Here is a 21,813-nt window from a genome sequence, read left to right on the forward strand (position 1 = left end):
AGTTTTCAGCCTGGCTAGCAGCCCTGTCAGGCTGTTCTGACTGTTGACAGCTATGAAGTAAATGCTCACATCAGAATGCTAACTTGCTCACAATGCTAACACGCTGATGTTTAGTATAATTTTAACAATATAGTAGTTTAGTGTGTTTGCATGCTACCTCCAACCTACAGCTGAGGCTGATGGGAATGTCTTTAGTTTTGCATGCATTTGTTCATAAACCAAAGTATTTAACAGACATTTGCAAGAAGAAAATACAGGGGATTACCAAAGTCAGTAGGATACATCCTGCGGGGACCATGAATGTCTGCACTAATTTTCACCGCAATCCATCTAAAAGTTGTTAAGATATTTCAGTCTCGACCAAAGTAATGGACTGATTGACCAATAGATTGACAATGCCGTCCCTAGAGCCATGCCGTTTGCATGGCTAATAACCCAAATAATGTAATATATAAAGGGGAACCATTTTGAAAACAATCACCACATAATCTAGTCTACCAAACACATACAAACTACACCAACAAATAAGTACAGGGGTCTCATCTTTGAGCTAACCAGCAGTGATATGAAGTACAGTACGTAAGGGGCTGATAAAACTACCTGACATGCAGCCCGATAAGACCAACCTTTGTAACAGTGTTTGTCTACCCCCTGTGGTTTTCTGAGTACTCATGAAGTCACATTTTTCATTCTGTTAACAATTTCCCCAACAGCCTGACTCTCTACTCATCCCTCTGGGCTTTCTAATATGGAAGGGGTGCAGGGAAATAACAGGTTCTTTCAAGCATTAACTTATGAGTTACAAAGTAACCTTTAGGGAGAGTTGCCATAGAAACCTAGCTCATTATGAAGTCAAGTATGAAGGCAGAGATGAAGTACACACCTACTCCTTTAACAACTACCAAAAGTGTTTACTGCATTTGTACTTTGTACTCTGTCTGACACCAGACAGAGATGCTTCGAGACAAACATTAAGTTCGCCAGCAGGGGAGATGTGAGGGCCTATAGGTTTGTTTGGAAGCAGCTGGAAGAAATGGGACAAGTTGGAGAGAGGATTTTGAATGTGAAGTTATTCTGTAATTGACAAAGTTTTTATAAGGAGAGGCCAAAAATCCACAGGGACTCAATACCTACATGGATAGTCAATATAACCAGTGGACCTTCAGTGACAGAGCCTACATTTTGATGAGAAGACATTAAAAAGGTGAGATTAGTAATTATTATTACATGTCATTTAGCTGATGCTTTTATCCAAAGCGACTTACAATTGCTCTATATGTCAGAGGTTGCATACCTCTGGAGCAACTAGGGGTTAAGTGTCTTGCTCAGGGACACATTGGCTGATGTATCACAGTGGGAATCAAACCTGGATCTCCCACACCAAAGGCACTTGTCATATCCACTACGCCATCACCACCACTGGATTGTAATAATTGTAATTAATACTAAACTTGAAGAAAGATATACTAACTTTGAACTTTTTACATATCTCACTATTAATAGAGAAGAATTTAGTATTTCAGCTGGCCAGCATTAGAACAGGGAGTGAGACAATGGGCTCCACAGGCTCCAGAGCCAGGCTGTGTAAAGTAGCTCCATGTAATAGCCTGCGAGAAGAGGGGGCACAGCCTGAACCACAATGGACCCTCCCTGCTCTACCGGTCACTGTGGAGCAGCCATCAGGATCTCTGGGACAGAGGAAGACAACCTTACCTCCACTGAGACACAAAATAACTCTTTCCTCAGGTTAGTAAGTCTCTTGGCTATAATGTTTAATTCCCACTCAGGCTTTTGTTATTTACAGACCACTCTGTGTTGTGATACTGATTGTGTAGATAACAGCGTGTGCATGTGTGTGCTGTACAAACCATGCTTTGCAGGAAACCTCCCATCAAAGCAAAGTAACAATTCAAGCATCATTCACTCCCATCCACCCCGAAGACCCCAGGTTAGCACAGCAAAATCAGCTGCCTAATAACAGGCTATCCTTGTTGCCTAATTCTTATGAGAAGTTTCTCATCTGTTCAATCCTGTGCTGGGACATAATTTTGCATTATTGATCCTGACCGGTTGTGATTTTTACCCAGACATGCCATCATTATCTCTCCTCAGGCATTGCAGCCACTGGCCCTTCAAATTGGCCACACAAGCACTGCCAGTCAAATTGCCATGGTAATAAAAAAGAAAAAAAAGAAACATATCGCTGCTGACTGTCCCAGTGTCACTGCGGCTGCCCCATGCCATCTCAAAACCCAATAAGGAATTTGGTGTTTGTTGTTGCAGGGCAGGGACTGCAGAGATGGGGGTGTCCACCTGTTTTCTACAATCGGTCAGACAGGACACTCCAGCACCAGCAGAATGATTCAGGTAAAGCATCTTGACAAAGTACGGAAAAGCTGAAGTACATCTATCAATAATTCAGATCATGCATTTCTATGTTAAGGAAAAATTAAAATGTGCAACAGTGCTTACAAGAGGTGGGGGAAAGAAAGAGGGAGAAGAGAGAGAGGGAGACAGCTGTGAGTGTGGGCTCTTCCAGTCCCAGTGGATCTGATTAAAGTGTCACTCCATAGACTCAATAGGATCTATTTTCCGGGTACAGGGTACAGGGAACAGAAAAGCCCCCACTATCAGATATAAGGTCGCAAACACAAAGAAAAGTGTTGACAGTCACATGATTCTTTCTATAGAATGGTTCGTCCGTACGTCTGTCCATGGGAAATATCTTTACTAAACTATAAATACCATAAAGCATGCATTGTAATATATGTGTAAATGGCAGAGGAGGGGGGGGCAGAACAAGGGCATAAGACACTGTTTTTTTTTGTAAAGGGACACAAGCCCAAAAGGTTGAGTACTGGCTTAAACTATATAACATTGTCTATATTTCCCTCTGAAATTTAGTGAAGTTGATGTATAAAGAAGCATTAAATAGAAGGACAGGTACCTCAAATTGTACTTTAGTACAGTGCTAAAGTGTACTAAATGTACTTAGTTACTTTCCACCAATGGTTTCGTACTGTATGGCCTTGTGGTCTTTCTAGGGAGGATTCCTAGAGGCCCAGACAGCTCTCACACAACAGGCTCATCGGCATCGGCGAGCTCGCTTCCGACAAGCCAGAGAGCACAGAAGACATAAGGTTGTCTACCCAGTTCATGGTAAGACTGCAAATTGTTATTCAAACAAGCAAGCTTAATACAAAAAAAATCTATCTGAATGAAGTCTACTGATTCCAATATCATTTCATCTGGGCCTTTAGTTGGAGAAACAAATACAGAAGGCATCCAGAGGCTGAAACTTGTGAGAAGGTCCACAGAGAGGGACATCTTTCTGGATGAGAACACAGGAGAAAGTCTAGACCCCAGCTGCCTTCTGGACTCAAAATCTCTGCCTCACCTCTGTGAAGCCAGACAGCGTAACCTGCCAGACAAACAGCTTCTGTGCCGCAGAGAAGATGAGATCCAGATAGATCGAACTCAAGGTCCCACAAACAGAGAGGAAATAACTCAACAAACTGGACATAGAGGACTGTCTTTAGACCAAAACCTAGCCTGGACAACTGAAAGGGAAATAGTGAGAATAGAAGACAAGGGTAAAACACAGAGGGATAGCTGGATGTGGCCTGAGTCAGCCAGAAGTAGTCAGACAGCGGGGATAGGAGGTGCAGGAGGGATCGGGGACAATAAGCTGGACTAAGAACACTTGAAATATAAACAAAACACTTGATGTTCTGGGGATACTTTCATACATGCCTGAGTTTATGTTGCCCTCTATAGGTGAAAGCAGTGGAAACACTGGCTGCCCAAGCAGTGAGTCTGAAGCTCATTTAGCCTCCCTACAATATTGATAGCAAACAGCAAAAAACACATTTCATATTTAGTTCAAAGAGTTTGGATTAGAATCAGCCAGCTTTGAAGCTTCTGCTCTATTATCGGGCATTTGTTATAGAAATTAGCACAAAAGAATCCCTCGGTATAAAGATATATCATTATTTCAAAAGATCTGTGGCTCTTGAACAATAATAAGTCTGAAAACAGGAAATTGCTAATTGCATCATCATTCTTCATGTGGTCTCCCTAAGGCCGGCTCTTAGCGGGTTTAGAGACGCTAAGAGGAACTGGACTCCTACCAAACACCTGGGGCCACAGAGGCCGACAAAAGCCTGGTCCTCAGGCACGGTGCGTTAGATGAAGATTGCTGGGATCACATTACACAGCAGGGGGCTGGACGGGAATTAAACAAGCAAAGATTATCTGGCAGTGGTTGAGTAGAACAATTTCAATAGATGAAATGAGCAATAAACTGTATTAAAGAAAACAAAGGTCTAACATGAACTTTATTATACTCTACCACTGGGTGTCATTATTGGGCTGAGGGACACAGTGAAGTAAACTCCCACAGTTATGTGTATACCAGTTGCAGTGTTAATAATATAATAGTTCAGTTAATGTTTTGGTATATACAATAATTTTGAGTATGTAAGGCTATGCAACCATGTAATATATTAACATAATTTATGACAATCCACACAGTTGCTTTACTTTCCCAAATTTATTTTGGCCTGTGTTATTTTGAAGATTATTGTTGTGTTAATCAACAATCATGAAATAAATAAATTATTAACTTAAATTTCATTCTGAAAAACACTGTAGACTTAAAGACAGAAAGATATAAGTTGAAGGCACTGGAGCAGAGCAACACATTAAAATGAGTCCATCTACTTAGCAAGTCATTCAATCAACCAACAAAGTCTGCCAGTGAGAGGCCACTGACTGCAGACTTGAGGAGCCAGACTGACCACATATTGGGATACTGAGGAGATTTAGAGTGCCCCAACTCTTCAAAAAACTTCTCCTTTTCCAGATCGCTAGCCACACACACTGGGCCTTAAAGCCAAATCATCGTGGAGGGGGAGAGCCGAGAGGTCTCGGTGTCTGCCACTCCGTACTGCTACATAAAAAGAAGGTGAAGGATGCCGTGTGAGCAATTGGTTCCAATTGACAGAGGATTTGTCATGGTCAGCCTTCAGAGTGGAAATCCACGTGAGAATGTAGCATTTGGACCAGCAAGGGGCACAAGAGGCCAATAGCAGACAATGAGGGCACTCAGAGGAGTCTGGCTGCTGTGGAATAGTGGGGCACCATTTCCTCTGATTTAACCCTTCATCGGCTGGTTATTCATTTACCTTAATACACTGAGGTGGAGCTTTAATAGTAAAAATATAACAGTTAGTATGAAACCCATCACAGTTCAGGTAAAACAATAGTTAACAGTGAGAAACATCTGGAACCACATGCCCCTCTTTAAATAATTTCATCATAATTAAGTATTGATTATAAAGGGATGTCTACACTGACACTTGTGTTACAACAATTAAGATCAAAATAATACACATTAATTAAGTTAAGGCACCTATGTAACCTTAAGAGGCGACCCAACCACTCCCATCCTTGTGACTTTTTCACCAATTAGGCAGGTCCTGTTTGCTGAATGCGAGCGCCTGTTTTAAATCCTCAGAGGGCCAGAGGGTCAGCGCTCAATCACAGTCTGGCTGGAGAGGTTGAGTGTTTGAACTAGCCACTAGTTGACAGGGCGGGGATGGGGTCAAAGGAGTGGGGGAGTGACTGGTAGAGGGGGCGAGGACTCCTGCCAGCTCTAAAAGAGGAGCCTTTAGTAGCCAAGACACTGGCCAGAGCAGCCTGGCCTTTCACAACCCAGCCACCCCTCTCCTCCAGTCTCACAACAGCTGATGACAAGGCCCCAGCTGCTAATTATCCGGCTGATGGAGAGTCACTGAAGTGGGACATGTCAGAGCAAGGGGTGGCCTTTGTGTCAGCAATGGGATAAATTTGAGGAAGGGTGAAGGTTGGGGGATAAAAGAAGTCGGATGACAGAGGAAGGTATTTAAAAAAAAAAAAAAGATCAGTGAAAGCAATATGATTAGGTCTTTTACATGTAATTGTTTGATAACAATAATTTTGACTGTTAGGTATATGTCCTATCATTTGTAAAATCTGCAGTAACAACAGGATAGTAACAATTTCAATTTACAGGGTCACATATCCGGTATGGATCACTGTATATGCTCAACAGTCTTCAGTCCTGTTACAGCATAGTGAACTGAGCACTTTTCCACCGTGCTGCTCTTCATGTATCCATGCTACAGCATCATCTGCCCAGAGGCTACCGGAGCAGTTCCTGTTGAATTCCATATGAAGTACTCTTTGGATTGAAGTTCTCGGGCTGAAAACAAGACAATTTTTTAGTTTCAGAAAACGTGCATACAGCCTAATATTTCATACAAAACCTATTGTAAGCTTACATGTTACAATCCGTGGTTTGGCAGAGGAATAAACCTGCACTGAATGCTGGTCCACACAGCACCCAGAGAGCGTCATGTCAGGCACTTTGAAATACAACTGTGAAGATAACAGTTGAAGTGTTCATCATTTTACAAATTAATTATTATATATTAATAGATTCCTTATACATTTGACATTATCATTAGCCGTTTAATAGTCTTGCATTGCCAGACCTATGCATTTAATAATTGCTGCAACATGCTGTAGCTGTAAATAAACAAACTGATTATCACCACACATAGTCACTTACTTTGATGTAGGATGTAAGTTCTGTGCAGAGGGGGTCAGTAGGTCCTGGTGTCGGCCCAGAAAAGCTGATCTTGCCCTCCATTGTGACCTCACGACATTTAGGGAACTTTTGTCCTAAATATGAGTGAGGAAAAAACATTCTCATTAGTTTATTTTTCAAATATACAGCTTTAAAGTGATTTTTTAAACACTGATGCTCAGGAGCAGAGTGCTTACCCAGGCCCCAGACCAACAGGTTCTTCTCCTTTGAAACGTCCAGTTGTCCGGCGCTCACCTTTACATCCACAACACCCATCTGAACCCTGCACAAGACGCAGAGCAGAGCAGAGACATGCAGATGTTGGTGCAAACATACTGATTAAAGTGGTTGAGTTCAACCACTTCAAGCAACGGGGAGGCAACTTATGAAAACAGATTTGACACAGGAGAACTGTTTATCTGGATGGGTCATTTTTAAAGTGAGAGAGTTTTATCCACGCTGCTCTACAAGAAAACCCACAGCGACAGTGTACTGTAAGTGTATTTAATGTATGAACTGGAGAGCAGAATGGTCTAGTGATAAAATAGATGTGTTTAAGGGTTTTTAGTGAAACATGGGATGTTTTGCAAATTGTGTTGAGGAGTATTTTATCATATGGTTGCACATAATGGAGGTAAAGGTACTTTATTGTCACACACACATACATGTAGCAAAATTCATTCTCTGCATTTAACCCATCCCTCAAGGGAGCAGTGGGCAGCCATTTACAGTGGCCAGGGACCAACTCCAGATATGAGACATGAAAACATGTATTATATATTACATAATAGTACATGTTTTTTGATGGTGGGGGAAACCAGAGCATCCGGGGGAAACCCACGCAAACATGGGGAAAACATACAAAAACTCCACACAGAAAAGCTCGGAATGACCTGGACTCAAACCCAGAACCTTCTTGCTGTGAGGCCACAGTGCTAACCATTGGGCCACCATGCTGCGAGAAAGGTTTGAGACTTGTAGATTAGGTTACTAAGTTACTATGACTTGGATGTTGGAGGACTAATTTATTTAGCTAAGGCAAGTTATTTAGTGCACTGTAATGAGACCAGTGCAGGTGTTTATATATGGATGGAAGATGGCTCTGTTCCATTTTACAAAAGCCCCATGTGAAAGACTAAATAACTAAAGTTATAATAAAAGAGATAAACTGTTATAAATAATGGAAGAAAATGTTTTCAGCAACAGATCAAATCAATAGGTCACTAGTGTAATAAGTGGTGTTTATAATTAATTATAAATATAATTGAACAGTTGAATTATCTTATTGACTCATTGATCCTCATTTACTTAATTGCCAGCTGGAATTAGTTTGACATTAGTTTGCCAGCATATCTAGCAAACATCAGTTAATGAAAATGTATATTTTTCACCTACATTTAATTAGATTGGTTAATCCAACTACATAAATGTATAATTATCAGGCTCTAAAACAGAATGGTGTGGTTTAGTTTGTTATAAAATAGTTTTCTTAATATTGTAAACACTAAAACTAATCTGTAAATTACCTTGATTTTGGATCGGATATCTGCATGGACTGTGAGGCATTATACCTCTTTGCTCTACAGGAAACAAACACTGACAGGTGCTCAGATCTAAAAGATTACACCTTGTGCTGCGTACCTGTTAAAGAATGGCAGGTGTGCTTCACAGTATTCAAAGCTGTTCTTCACACTCTCATGAAGTTTAAGGGTTACTGACACACGCAGCTGGTTCTCTTCTTCCCTCAGTTGATACGACCCAAGGATAGGTGGAACGGGGACCTAATGAAAAATTGCAGGAATCACTTGAGACATTAGCACTAATGTGTAAGATTAGAAATATGTTAGTATATATGTTTTATACCTGAGATGTATAGCTGCATAGTCTGAAAGGCTCCAGAGGAGGAGAGAAGGGGAACTTATATGGCCCAGAGAACGCTGAGCCATCACAGTTATCCACACTGCTGGCAGTCAGGATACTAGAATCCAGTGAGGTGACACAAGGATGGACCAGGATGTCCTGTAGTGGAGAACCATTTGGTGGCAGTGTGAGGGTCACGGTTACATTTGGGAGCACCCCTTCCACTTCACACTGTTGACAGAAGGACAAAAAAGAAGAACGAAGAAAAATAATGGAAACAGGCAAAAAAAAAGTTAAAACATTGTTTGCTTTCCGTTACACCTGTGCCCTTACTTTGCATGTCACAGTGCCATAAACATCCCACAGGTCCTGTCTGCTCCGGTTACCATACTGCATGGAGCGCACTGTTTCTATCAGTGCTACGTTCACCACAGCTCGACCGCGGTGGAGCCCCGTCTTCCAGGCTGGCTGCTTCTGGTTCCCCGCAGGAGTGGGCACTGTGGGTGTAGCAGGTGCCCCCAGTAGTGGAACATCCAGGGGTGTGCCAAGTGGACAAACCTGCAAGAGTACAGAGGGCAGCATCGCCAGGCGAGAGGCCAGCCCCTCGCTATCAGGCTTACCTCCAGAGCCGAGGAGAAAAGTCTGCAGACCTGCCAAGAGTGTGAAGCCCTGGGAGACAGACAGCAGGCTGGCAAGGGGTGGCCGTGGCTCAGCAGGGACATCCACTAAAGGCAGGCAAGCTAGGGTAAGAGGCCCGTGGGAGATGACCAACACTGGCCAAAGAAATCCCTTTCCAGGACCGTCCACCCGCAGCTCCAGTGCTGGTAGTCGCTGACGATGAAGGCAATCATCTCTGAGAGCTACATAGGACTTGTCTGAGTCTGAAAGCCCCAACTCAGTGAGCAGGAGCTGCAGCACAGTGTTGTCTTCTGGGACTGATCTATATGAGGAACCTGCCAGGATCTTTGCACGGTGCTCCACAGTAGCAAACCTCCTGTGGGTGGGAGACACAAGAAACACATTACAAAACACTGTATACAGCAGAGATTTTACGACATTAGAGCGCTGCTAGGCCTTCTACATTATTGTAAACAGGAAGTGGAATATTAGAGCCAATATAACTCATATAACATACCTTGTAAATCGTATTGACACATTTTCTCCCTTCTCGTGAGAAATAATCCACAAAGCACGCACACTCATTTGTCCGGCTGCACTGATGTCTTCAATTTACAGACTATTCTGTGACTTCAATATTAATATTCGCATCTTATCGTGCAGTTCAGAGACATTGCTCACTGTATCACGGATGTATTAAGAGAACACTGTATGAATTTGATTAACGCAGCAACTTACTTCCTGCTGCTGTCTCATGTGACAATAACCACCAATCACACGACATTAGCGCTTGCGCACTTGCAAGCAGTTATTCCCACCCTTCTCCACCCATACAGGAAGCTGGACTGCTAACCAGCTAGCTGTCAACAAAGGGCAAAACTGTACGAAATCAGCTAATCCATGTGGAAGTCGGCGGTATTACCGACTCTGAGCTCCTTCCTCTAAATTGCATTTCACTACGCCGCCAGCTGAATCTTGAACATGGCGACAACTGCTCAGCTGTTCGAGGTAAAATGACTGCTGAACCGGAGAGCTGTGTTAGCTGTCAGGCTAGCTAACGTTTGGTTGCTAACTATCGTTAACGGTAGCTTAACGCTACTGGCTCATTTCTCCTGAGTGTGTAACGTTATAGAGGATTAACAATTACCCACACAGCTGTCGTAAGATAGAAAGAATAGGGACACATATAGTTTATTGTTATTCTGGTTAATGTTATTGACTGTTCGTTAGACGTTAGTGTGCAGTAAATGAAAATAAAAATGCTGTAAAACGTGCAGTGTGTAGTAACGTTAGGTTAAGTCTATTCTTCTATATAGTTTTGCTGTTTTTTGTGTGTGAGGTAATGACCAGTACACTCATCACTTCCTCTCCCCCTCAGGAGCCCTTTGATGCAGATGAGTACATCGAAAGGTTGGCATGGAGGACACCTGGGGGAGGCTCCAAAGGAGGAGCTGAGGCATTTGACCCTAAAAGGTACTGTTGGCGTTTGTCATTCACATTTATTGTACACCCCTTCCTTTCCCTGAACATGAGTCAGTAACTCTGTAGAATATATGTTTTAAATAATCTTTAGCCTCTATGTGATAATGTAGTCCTGATTTGACATGTCTAGGTATAGTGGTTTTCAAACTGGGCTTCATGTGAAAAAAACAGTGAAATCTCCCTTTTTTATTGCATTTTCACAAATAGAATAAACCTTTCACAAATCTTTCAAGTGGGTTTCAGACAGCTTTAATGCTTTACTTAAAATATCTAACAGGCTTTCCCAACAGTAAGAGGTGCAAAAAAGAAGGATCAGTTGCTCAGCAATGTAAGGTGTTTCCCTTAACCTTAACTACCGAATCCAACACTGCAAATCGGAAGCTAAATTCAGCATCTAGGTTTTAACCCTTAACTTTGGTGACAATTTCGGTTAAAATCATTGCCAATGTCTCACCTAGTTACTAAATACATTTTTGCTGTCTCATATTAATTTAAAATCAATGCACCAATGTTTTTACACAATCCCAATGTACAACAGAGAGATAATTGGTATGATTTATTACTGTCTTATCATTAAAGTTGAATAGATGTTGACAATAAAATATTCTTCCTCTATCAGGTCAAGTCATGCTAATAAACCAGAAAATTCCCATCTCTACTCACTTTATATTATGGTCTTTACCACAGCCTGCCAAAGCCTTTTTTGCTCTAACTACAGCCTTGTCTGCACTTCTTGGCAACTTTTAAAGGGGTTAAGAGTACACATTTGGTTTCAGCTTTCCAAACATAATAAGATAAGTGTAATTAGATGTTTGATGTTTTAAGTTGAAAGTCTTAAAATAAATTAAGATTTATTTATTTGCAGTTTTCCATATCAACTTGCTAAATACTCGGAGTAAAACTGAGTTCGTCCTCCTGCACTTACTAAAGCTCATATTGGTCTCTTCTATGCTAAATTAGTGTTTTTGATGGTTGGGTTGGGAAAAAAAGCAAATATCTATGTTTAAGATTTTGTTTCATGGTATTTTCACTGCTTGTTTGTTATGTTTACACTTGGGGACCGAGTTATTTCTTGTAAGCAAATATGCCATAACAGTTTAACTATACGGTGGATCCATCCTGCCTTATCTACTTCCTCCACAAAACCGTTGCCACCACCTCCTCGGAAGCTCTTAGCGAAGAGTCAGAGACAACATATCTGTGGAGGCCACCATACTGTGAGTCACCAGCCAGGGAATGAGTGTCTATTGGGAAAGGATGGGAGATGTCTTTAAGCTGTAGCCAGTGCTGAGGGAATTAGTCAAGAGATTATACACTCATCATTTTGGGATGTTTCCTACTCTGTGAAATGTGGTGCTGACTTAGAACATTTGCTCTGCGGTCCTGATGGCACTTAAAATGCAGCTGACGAAGTTGCTAGTTTTCAGAGCTTCTTAAGTCTGGGGACCCAGGAATTAAGCCTCCGGCACTATTCTGTAACTATAACAGCGAGGTCAGTGGGACAGAGTTAACCTTGTGGTACCCAATTAGGCCTCCAGAGTAAGAGCATTTTGTTTGTGTTTTACTTGTAGTGTATGCTGATTAAACCACTGTGAAGATCTACAGTCTTTCTTTTCTCTGTGATAGGCTGTTGGAAGAATTTGAGAACCACATAGAAGAGCTGAAGCAGTTGGATGAGAAGATCCAGCGACGGGTGGAGAAGCTTGAGCATCAGTGTCACCGCGAGGCCAAGGAATTTGCCCACAAAGTTCAAGACTTGCAGAGAAGCAACCAGGTGTGTTGTATGGTCAAGCAGCGATTCACACCCATCTGAATGTCTTTACAAGTTATTTTTGCTTCATTTCATTACATTTCCTCTGCTATTTGTCAATTCAGGTGGCCTTTCAGCATTTCCAGGAGCTCGATGAGCATATCAGCTATGTGGCAACCAAGGTTTGTCACCTGGGCGACCAGCTGGAGGGGGTGAACACGCCACGGCAGAGGGCTGTGGAAGCTCAGCGTCTGATGACCTACTTCAACGAGTTCTTGGATGGAGACCTACGCAGTGACGTCTTCAATAACCCAGACAAGGTGAGCATTCTGCATTCGTTCCTTCCATTCACTCCAGTGGAGGTGTGTGTGTGTGTATGTGTGTATGTGGCCATTGACGAGGACCCCCGCTGTGACACTGCTGGAGGTGAGAATGAACAGGATTATGAGGTAAACCATCCATATTAATTTGTCAAATTCATCCCTTTAGTTGGATCCCTCAGCTAATTTGGATTAATAAACTGTCATTTGCTGTCTGACAATAGCTGGCTGATTGACTAGCATGGATGTCAACATGCTCATGTCAACCCTAATTGCATTTACAGAAAGTTGTCTGGGAGGGAAAATTTGGTTGGTCCTCAGCTTTGTGTTGCGTTACAGCAGCATAGAGCTTGTGGCATTATGGTACATGTAAGGGTGGTAATAACATGCATGCAGGAAGATGAGATGCACACTTTTACTTAGTTCCTGCCGACACATGGACCATGTTGATGTTAGACAAGTGACCCCTGAAAGTTATATTTTGCCGTTTTCTTAGTGACAGTAGTGAAATTGGGATGCTTTAGATTAATTCCTGTTAGTAGCAACATCATTAGTGGATGCAGAGCAGCGTGTCTGGGGGTCAATCCCAGAGACGAGAGCTGGAGATGGAGCTAGTTTTCAGGAAAGGCATGCAGAAATATCTGGCCAGATTCCTTTTCCTGAGCATACCTCCAGACAAGGGGGAAAGAGGAAAGCTGCAAGTGAATAGCTGAAGGGGGATGGCTTTGCTAATCCTTCTGAAAGGGAGGGCTGGGCCGCCAGCGTGGAGACAAGTGCTGCTAAACCCTGACTGCAGGGAGACGGCTACATTACTTACATGGGATTTAGCTAATCTTAGCTGGGGGACAGATACTTAGAAAACCTTCGCCGAGCAGAAAGGCTGGATCCTCCTCACGGGAGCAGAGTAATGATGTTAGCTGAGGCAGGCATCTGCGGGAACAGAGGAGTTGCGGACGGCGGGCCTTTCGTAGGTCTGGGGCTTTTTCAGCCAGTGTGTATGTCGGGAGGGGGGGTTGTCGACAGGGCCCCCTTTTTTAAGACAGATATCCCTGGCCGGACAGATTATTGAAGGCGATTTAGACTCCTGTGGGATTACAGCCCATTCATAAAAGGCATGCCAGTATAGAGTTGGATGTGCTGCTAAGTCAGGACTGCTGCTGTTGCTGCTGCCAATGCCCAGGTGAGCGTAGCCTGTCTGTTATCAGCTCCCTGTTCAACATGGGGAGGTGGAGGAGGGCAGCTCTAAAATGATGATCCCCCAAGTGGAGACACCGCCGGCGGCCTGCCAGCTTTCTGTCTAGATGTCCCCTCTCATGGTCCTGTCGTGCTCTTTTTGCCTCACTCACCTGACTTTTGCTCTCTCTCTCTCACACTCACTCTTTCTGTCTCTCCTTCAGATTAAGGAGGCTGCTGATATAATTCAGAAGCTGCATCTCATTGCCCAGGAGCTGCCATTCGACAGGTGAGTCAGGCATCCTGGAGGCAGCTTTAGACAGGAGCACTGTCAAACAAGGGAAAGGTGGTGTATTAGTGATGTAGACTACTCCTCACAGTGTAAACCCACTGCAGGATATATCGAGTATTATAGTATTTTAATTCAGTATCATAATATGTTTCTAGAAATCAAACTCACATTTACTTTTTAAAATGTATATTGGGATATAATGTGTAATCGTCTCCTTGAAGATTAATGATCTTTTCCTCTGACAGATTTGCAGATGTCAAGGCAAAAATTGCAAGTAAGTTTATTAAAAACTAATCATTACCCTATTATAAATACACTAGAAGTTAGCTACAAATGATAATATTGTTTTGTCTTTGTGTTTGTTTGTGTTACTACCCAGGTAAGTACCATGACCTGGAGCGACAGTTAATCCAGGAGTTCACAGCTGCCCAGCGCAGGGGTGAGATTGGACGTATGCGGGAGGTGGCAGCGGTTCTGTTACATTTCAAGGTGACCTGGAAGAATCATATTTGATAAATCATTTTTGATGTCTACATTTGATTTTTAGTCCACATTTAACCATCAGTCTTTGATAATTGGGATAGTCACTCGCTTCATACATGTTATACTAATTATACCAACATGCAAGTTTTCTTCTTTTTCGTCTCTAAATGTTGCTTTGGATCTGCCCTTGAGTGATGTAATCTTGCAGAAAAGTAACTTCTGTATCTTTTGGTTCAAGGGCTATGCACACTGTGTGGATGTTTATATCAAGCAGTGTCAGGAAGTGAGTGTAAAAAGTTATACATAATATTCCACTTGTTTGTTGGCCAGTATTATCCACAGACTCCTGGTTAACCCTTTGTCTGTCTCCATAGGGGGCCTACCTGAGGAATGATGTGTTTGAGGACACTGCGGTCCTCTGCCAGAGGGTCAACAAGCAGGTGGGTGAGGTCTTCAGCAGCCCAGAGACTGTTATGGCCAAACTCATCCAGAACATCTTTGAAAACAAATTACAGGTATTTCTTTGAAAACAAATTACAGGTATTTCTATTAATTCTCATTTGGTTAGTTTTATGTAGACATGCCTTATTTGTCATGTTACATTTGACACCTTTGTGTCTGCAGGCCCACGTTAAGGAAAAACTGGATGAGACTCGACACTCTGATGTAGAACAGTACCTCAAGAACCTCTATGACCTTTACACCAGGTATTCATATCTATCGCACATATTTTTTGATTCACTTCCTGTCTACACAGTAACCTTACTGCTTACACTTTTACACACTACTTTTACACATTTTTCAGGACCACAGCATTGGCCACCAAGCTGACAGAGTTCAACCTGGGCTCAGACAAGCACACTTTCCTGTCTAAGCTGATAAAGAGCATCTTCTCCTCATACCTGGAAAGCTACATTGATATGGAGAGGGAATACCTTCGCTCTCGAGGTGCCATGATTCTGCAGCGCTACTACGACTCCAAGAATCACCAGAAACGCCTAATTGGCACCGGCAGGTCAGATTTTGGATCTCACTTTTTTTCCCACATCAGGACCCATTAGGATTAATTATTTGAATATGTTTTACAGAAGAATAAAAATAATAATGGTGTAACAAAATAATCACCATCTGTGTCTTTCTGCAGTATCCAAGAACTGAAGGAGCGGATCAGACAGCGCACAAACCTCTCCCTCGGCCCTGTCATAGACACCCATGGGGAGACCTTTCTGTCCCCAGAGCTCGTTGTCAACCTGCTGCAGGAGACGCGTCATGCCTTTGAGAGATGCCACAAGGTGAGGCTACTAAAAATAAGTTGGTTTTTTTTCTGCTGAGAAAAGCAGTTTTAGAGACAAATTCCTGCTGGGCTAAAACAGTTAAATGTGTTGCCTTTCTTTCTGTTTGGGGTGACACAGCTTTCAGATCCTTCAGACCTGCCCAAGAACGCCTTCTCGATCTTCCTGCTGCTGGTTGACCATCTGTGTGTGGAACACATCGACTACGCCCTAGAAATTGGCCTCTCGGGTACATCCAATTCAGCTCATTATAACCGTAACCTGTACTCGATGTATGTTTGGATGCTCACTTTAGCTATGTCCCAAATCAGGGAATGGATTATTTGAGGGATGCAAGCCACAAATGTGTGTCCTTCACAGGGCCCAAAGGCCAGACTCAGCCTATGTCTCCTTTCTAGATGAGACAGTCCAGTCAGTGTCATAGAGACTAACACTAACTGTGCATTCAGGTAGTCCTTGTCAACTCCTAAAGTAACATTTCCAGTAGATAACAGCAGTCAACTCCATGCAAGTTGGAGGATACTGTAATCACAGCACAAGTTATCATGTATTACATAAACACAAGATGGACAACTGGGAAGTAATGTACTGGGTCAGTGGTTCTATTTATCTGTAAATCCAGTGATTATTCTATCCATAATAGTAGAGTTTGGAACAGATGGTTCTCTATATAGATTCTAAAGTGGCTTTTTCATTTGTGTACTTACCAGTTACTCATGACTACCCAAAGGCAAATATCTGGCCAATATATCTATTTATAATACAGTATAGCTCCATTTCTGATCTGCATGTGGAGGAACCTAATCGGTCTTGCTCTGATGAAGAGGCATCATGCGATGTCACCACAGTTGTTTCGCCTTTGTCACCTGAAGGGAAACACATGCTGTAAAATTCACATATGGGTACTGGCATTCATCCATAGATACTACATAAAATAATACACTGTCAGGGAAGTTACATGTGCCTACTACTGTTAATACCCTTTTACTTTGTCATGAACCAGATGATGCTTGTTGCTATGGATACCATTTAATGATACAAGTTACCTTGATGCACAGCAGGTGGTGCCTCTGTGGCATTTCTTTCATTCTATATGTGGCTGAATACAGGAGCTAGCTTATCATTTTCAGGCAGCTACAGTGGAACTAAACATGTTTATTCATCTCCCAGTGCTCAATTCATAAGGTATATTCTTCATCAAAGAAATGCAACACTGATGTCCCTGTAATTCAATTGCTTTCTCTTCACTGTCTGATGCAGAAGCAGAACATTGCTGTAAATGTTTTTATGTCATATTTCTGTGGTATCAACCCATAGAGAGCAGGCAACAGTGGTTTTCTGCCCTATGTGAATCCTATTGATTTATCCTTTCCCTTTTGGGTTTTTTTCTGGCCTTTTCCTCTCTCCCTTTTCTCTTTGATCTACAGCAATTCCCTCATCAGATGCCAAGAATGCCAACCTGTACTTCCTGGATGTCGTTCAACAGGCGAACTCTATCTTCCACTTGTTTGACAAGCAGTTTAATGACCAGCTCATGCCTCTAATAAGGTCAGTTCTAGGTCAAAGTTTAAAATCATATAAATTCCACAGTATTTGGTTATTCGATTGCCACTGCCTCTCATCATCACATCATTTTTAGATTGATTAAAGGTAGAACTTTGATTTTACCTTTTTAAAATGTATCAGCTCATCTCCAAAGTTGGCAGAGTGCCTGCACAAGAAGAAAGAGGTGATTGAACAGATGGAAGTAAAACTGGACACAGGAATCGACAGGTCAGTATGTTTACAAATTGCTCTTACGTGTAATGTGTTTCATATGGGCAAACAAAAACTAATAATAGAATTATCTATGGTCTTTAAAACATTTTCCGATGTATTTTTTTTTTGCTACACACAGAACAATAAACTGCATGGTGGGACAAATGAAGCACATCTTGGCAACCGAGCAGAAGAAGACTGATTTCAGGCCTGAAGACGAGAACAACGTCATGATCCAGTACACTACAGTAAGAGATACAAGGCCTCAGCTTCCACCACTGAGGTCACATGCAAAGCAAAACAAATCAGCATGTGTAACTTGCAAATCACTTACATCCGACTATCTTGTTGTTCTTAGAATAAACGTTGAAAGTTTTTGAAATGCCTTTTGGTTTTTGTCAGTTGTTTTACCAGCATGTTGTCCATGTGTCCCTGTGTTTCTTCCCGCCTGGCAGGCCTGCTCTAAGGTATGCGTCTACGTCAGTCGGCAGGTGGAGCATGTGCGGAAGTCCATGGATGGGAAAAATGTGGACACAGTGCTGACGGAGTTGGGCGTTCGTTTCCACCGGCTCATCCACGAGCACCTACAGCAGTACAGCTACAGCTCAATGGGAGGCATGCTGGCCATCTGCGATGTGGCTGAATACAGACGAAGCGCCAAGGATTTCAGGGTGAGCGGGCGGGGGGGGCATAGGTCCAGGATACACTGGTCACAGGGCAAAACATGGCTCCTCCAACAAAGAACCTTGCTGTGTTTGTTATTAGGTTAGGTCAATTTAGGTGAATGCTCTAATTGTTAATTTTACAAATACGTACAAAAAGGGCTGGAACTTAAAATGGCTAAAATCATTTTCATCATTGATAATTTGATCAATTGTTTTAAATCAAATGTCAAATCGCAAATTCCCAGAGCTTAAGGGGTCAGTGTCCTATTGCTTATTTTGTGACAGATATTAAAAGGTAGTTTATAAAAAAGGTTTGATAATTATATTATAACAAAAAAATTCAAATTCTCACGTAGGAGACCCTGGAACCTTCAAATGTTTGACATTTTAATTTGATAAACTTAAAATGATTAAGTTATAAAACTTAAGATAAGAAATTCATAAGAAATTGTCTGTCGATTGACCAAACGATTAATTGGCCAATCATATCAGCACTACACACAAGTAGATGCAGGAATGGAGGAGATGGGGCATGTTATTCAAGCATTGTGGCCAGGACTGTAGTACTTGAGTCCGGAGTCTGTCGGCTATTGGACTCGCCAAATATTCTAGTTGGTCTCAACCGAGTCCAGCACTATACGCTGTTTTTCTAAAGTAACTTCCTCCTTCAAAACAAAACCATTGATGAATCGCGCTCGTTCAGTAAACGGGTATTACCTTAATTCAAAATCCATCTAGAATGGGCATTGACATTGGTCGCCTGGTATAAGCATCATATACCTCAATCATCAGGCTCCAGTCGTTTTCATTTTTGGCCACAGACACAATGTCAGCATGCACTTTGTACTATGGATTCTTCAGGGCAAGTAATAAGGAACATTTCCATTTTATAATTAAAGTAAATAATATGGTCTTATTTGATCCTATAGTGTGTTAACCTGACTCCGCCAGATGGATTGCTTCGCATTTGCTCGGCATATCCATCTGGGAACTTTCCGTTGGAGAACTTTTGGGAAGGGGCAGAATACTGGTTATTTGATTGGATGAACCATCTGTCTATCACCTATGTTGGTGATAGACGGGCCAAATCAACCAATCAGATCCACGAAGCGTATGAAAATACAACCACAAGCCAGCCCCTGCTGCTGCAGGCAAAGCATAGCTCGTAAGCTCAGCATGTAAGCAACATGTCGGTAAAGGATATTTGCCGTTTGTGTAACGAGAATTTAGGAATAAAAGACACCATTTCAGGTTCCCGGACCATATTCCAAAAGAAGGATCCAAGAGAAAAAAAGCATTAGCGAGCGGCTAACAGAATTAGGGCTACCGCTGGCTGATAATACTGTTTAGCTGATTGGATAAACCATCGGTCTATCACCACCTAACCCACCTCAAAACTAACGCTGATTGGCCCGGTCGTTTGGCTAACTGCTCCAAATTTTCTCTGCCTCAAGATGCCAGACTGATCTGGGAGTGGAAAACTGGAGCTCGCGAGATCAGGACGGTCTCACAAGGCTAATAGTGTGTTACCCTGCACTTTTTTTATTAATACAAATAATGAAGCAAAATTATCATCTTAAAATAGAAGATATACTGTCTCACATCACATAAATAAAATTATGAACAGGTACGTAAGTGGTCTTGAAGAGGATTGTTTTTTTTCTGTCTCGGTCTTGACTGTCTCTTGTTTGGACTCTGTCTTTACTTGGATTCAAACCTCTTTGGACTCGGTCTCGACTAGTCCTGTTCTTGGACTTGTCTTGGACTTGACATAGGTGGACGGGACTACAGCCCTGATTGTGGCCATAGAGATATGGGTATTAGATACATGGTTTACATCATGTTTTGCTCACTAAGTCACAATACAATGAAACCTGTGATTTATAATTTAGACCAGAGCATTTGTCATGACAGCCTTGCGTTTATGCAGGGAATAACTTGGTGTTTATAGTTGACAAGGTATAATAGTTTTTGTGCTTGTCTGTTCTCCAGGTCCCTCTGGTGCTGCAGCTCTTTGACACACTCCATGCCCTCTGTAACCTTCTGGTCGTTGCCCCTGACAACCTGAAGCAGGTGTGTTCAGGTGAGCAACTCACCAATCTGGACCGAAACCTCCTGCATGCCTTCGTCCAGCTCAGAGTGGACTACCGTTCAGCCAGACTGGGCCGACACTTCAGTTAATGACTGATTCAACACCTCGCTGCCCTCCGTCCAGTAACCCATGCTTTGATGAGACGATGCACCTTGGAGATACCCATCCCTGCTTCAGAGAATGCATCAGCCTGGCCCCAGCATACAGACTTTACTGGGGTTGCTTTGTACATCATGGGGACTGCTCCTTAAATGTGGGAAATGTGCATTTTACCTTTGTTCATTGTTTATTTCTCCAAACTAAGGAAATTTAAATGTCCATTCATTTTGATTTTGATTGTTTTTAAATACTAATCCACCACCAATCCACATGGCTAAGATTTCCTGACATATATGTAAATTGACAGCATTGATTTCTTTACTTATGCAAAAAGAAACTTTTCTTGATTGTGCCAAACATAAAAAATTCTGTGGCTGCAATTGTGCACAGGTATAGTCCCTAAAGCTGCTGTAAAGAGAAACTGTCAACAATCACACTGTAACATCAGATATCAGGCGTGCAGTAGCACTGTGTGTTGGGAACAGCTACCCTTTGTAATGAAGTGCAGGGGACCTGACAGAGACGGCCCCAACCAAGCATGAGATATAGAGCTCTGTCTGGCTAAAAGGGACCCATGACCACTTCTCTAACCTTTGACCTCTGACCACAAAGTACAGGTCAAGAGGCCATCACAGAGAAGTGTGATCTGAACTATTAACAGGTCTGAGAACCTCTCCGGAGGTTTGGGTGGTCCGTTCTTAGGCTAAGATGACTGGTGTGATGGGTCAGTGAATATGTGTCACTGTAATTGCACAGATCAACACTTGCTCATCCATTGGTGTACACAGTCCAAAGACATTATTGACTGGATCTGCAGTGTTTCTGGGTCAGGGGACATTGACATGTTCACCTCTGCTGATTAAGGAAACAAACTAGAGTGGACGTCTTCACACAGGGCTTATTTGGTCTCAGTCACTGTCTTCTGCACTGAAACAAGAAGGCAGATCATGTCCCTGATGCCTGAAAATGTCTCCTACGCAAAGCTGCTGCTCCCACTGTACTGCTGATTACCTTAATAAGTGACTCATTAAAAATATGTTGCATTTTATAATTGTCCCTCTTCTGAACATCCTTAATAAGTGGGGAGCTGTGTATAGAAAGTTTGGCCAGTTCTCTCAGCAAATGTCACTTTCAAAGTGAGAAGAAACAGTCTGCCTTTCTGAGGAAGTCATGTATTCATGGGAATTCTTGCCACCAGAGTAAAGTTCTTTCTTAGACTTCAGGAAGTGAGCAGAGCCAGAGGGGATTAGATATCTACGAGTTGATGAATTGTGTGCAGTAGTCATGGACTGGGGGAG

The 21,813-nt window shown here is 42.3% G+C and overlaps 2 protein-coding genes across 2 annotated transcripts; one reads left to right on the plus strand and one right to left on the minus strand.

Annotated features, from left to right (window-relative positions):
• Positions 1–4,537: 4,537 nt before the first annotated feature.
• ap5m1 (adaptor related protein complex 5 subunit mu 1) lies at positions 4,538–10,174 on the minus strand. Its single transcript, XM_028565740.1, has 8 exons — positions 9,627–10,174; positions 8,825–9,485; positions 8,495–8,722; positions 8,273–8,412; positions 6,829–6,914; positions 6,614–6,726; positions 6,324–6,420; positions 4,538–6,244 (listed from the first exon to the last, which is right to left on the minus strand). Exons 1-8 carry the CDS (start codon positions 9,692–9,694, stop codon positions 6,162–6,164), a joined length of 1,476 nt encoding a protein of 491 aa, XP_028421541.1. The 5' UTR covers positions 9,695–10,174; the 3' UTR covers positions 4,538–6,161.
• exoc5 (exocyst complex component 5) lies at positions 9,868–21,563 on the plus strand. The gene is made up of 18 exons (XM_028565739.1): positions 9,868–10,117; positions 10,488–10,582; positions 12,218–12,365; positions 12,467–12,661; positions 14,059–14,123; positions 14,372–14,400; positions 14,506–14,615; positions 14,848–14,892; positions 14,984–15,124; positions 15,234–15,316; positions 15,415–15,624; positions 15,754–15,901; positions 16,022–16,130; positions 17,329–17,449; positions 17,588–17,674; positions 17,799–17,907; positions 18,115–18,330; positions 20,317–21,563. The coding sequence occupies exons 1-18, from the start codon at positions 10,091–10,093 to the stop codon at positions 20,503–20,505; spliced, it is 2,127 nt and encodes a 708-aa protein (XP_028421540.1). The 5' UTR covers positions 9,868–10,090; the 3' UTR covers positions 20,506–21,563.
• The last annotated feature ends 250 nt before the right edge of the window (positions 21,564–21,813 follow it).

This window comes from Perca flavescens, chromosome 20, assembly GCF_004354835.1.
Source record: "Perca flavescens isolate YP-PL-M2 chromosome 20, PFLA_1.0, whole genome shotgun sequence".
Taxonomy (NCBI): domain Eukaryota; kingdom Metazoa; phylum Chordata; class Actinopteri; order Perciformes; family Percidae; genus Perca; species Perca flavescens.

Excerpts from the sequence above, each read along its gene's own strand:
- ap5m1 (XM_028565740.1), bottom strand. The coding sequence starts at position 9,694 with ATGAGTGTGCGTGCTTTGTGGATTATTTCTCACGAGAAGGGAGAAAAT. Across the intron at positions 6,727-6,828 it reads CCTGTTGGTCTGGGGCCTGG|GACAAAAGTTCCCTAAATGT; the intron begins GTAAGCACTCTG and ends ACTCATATTTAG. Across the intron at positions 6,421-6,613 it reads AACTTACATCCTACATCAAA|TTGTATTTCAAAGTGCCTGA; the intron begins GTAAGTGACTAT and ends TTATCTTCACAG.
- exoc5 (XM_028565739.1), top strand. The coding sequence starts at position 10,091 with ATGGCGACAACTGCTCAGCTGTTCGAG. Across the intron at positions 10,583-12,217 it reads GAGGCATTTGACCCTAAAAG|GCTGTTGGAAGAATTTGAGA; the intron begins GTACTGTTGGCG and ends TCTCTGTGATAG. Across the intron at positions 14,124-14,371 it reads CAGGAGCTGCCATTCGACAG|ATTTGCAGATGTCAAGGCAA; the intron begins GTGAGTCAGGCA and ends TTCCTCTGACAG.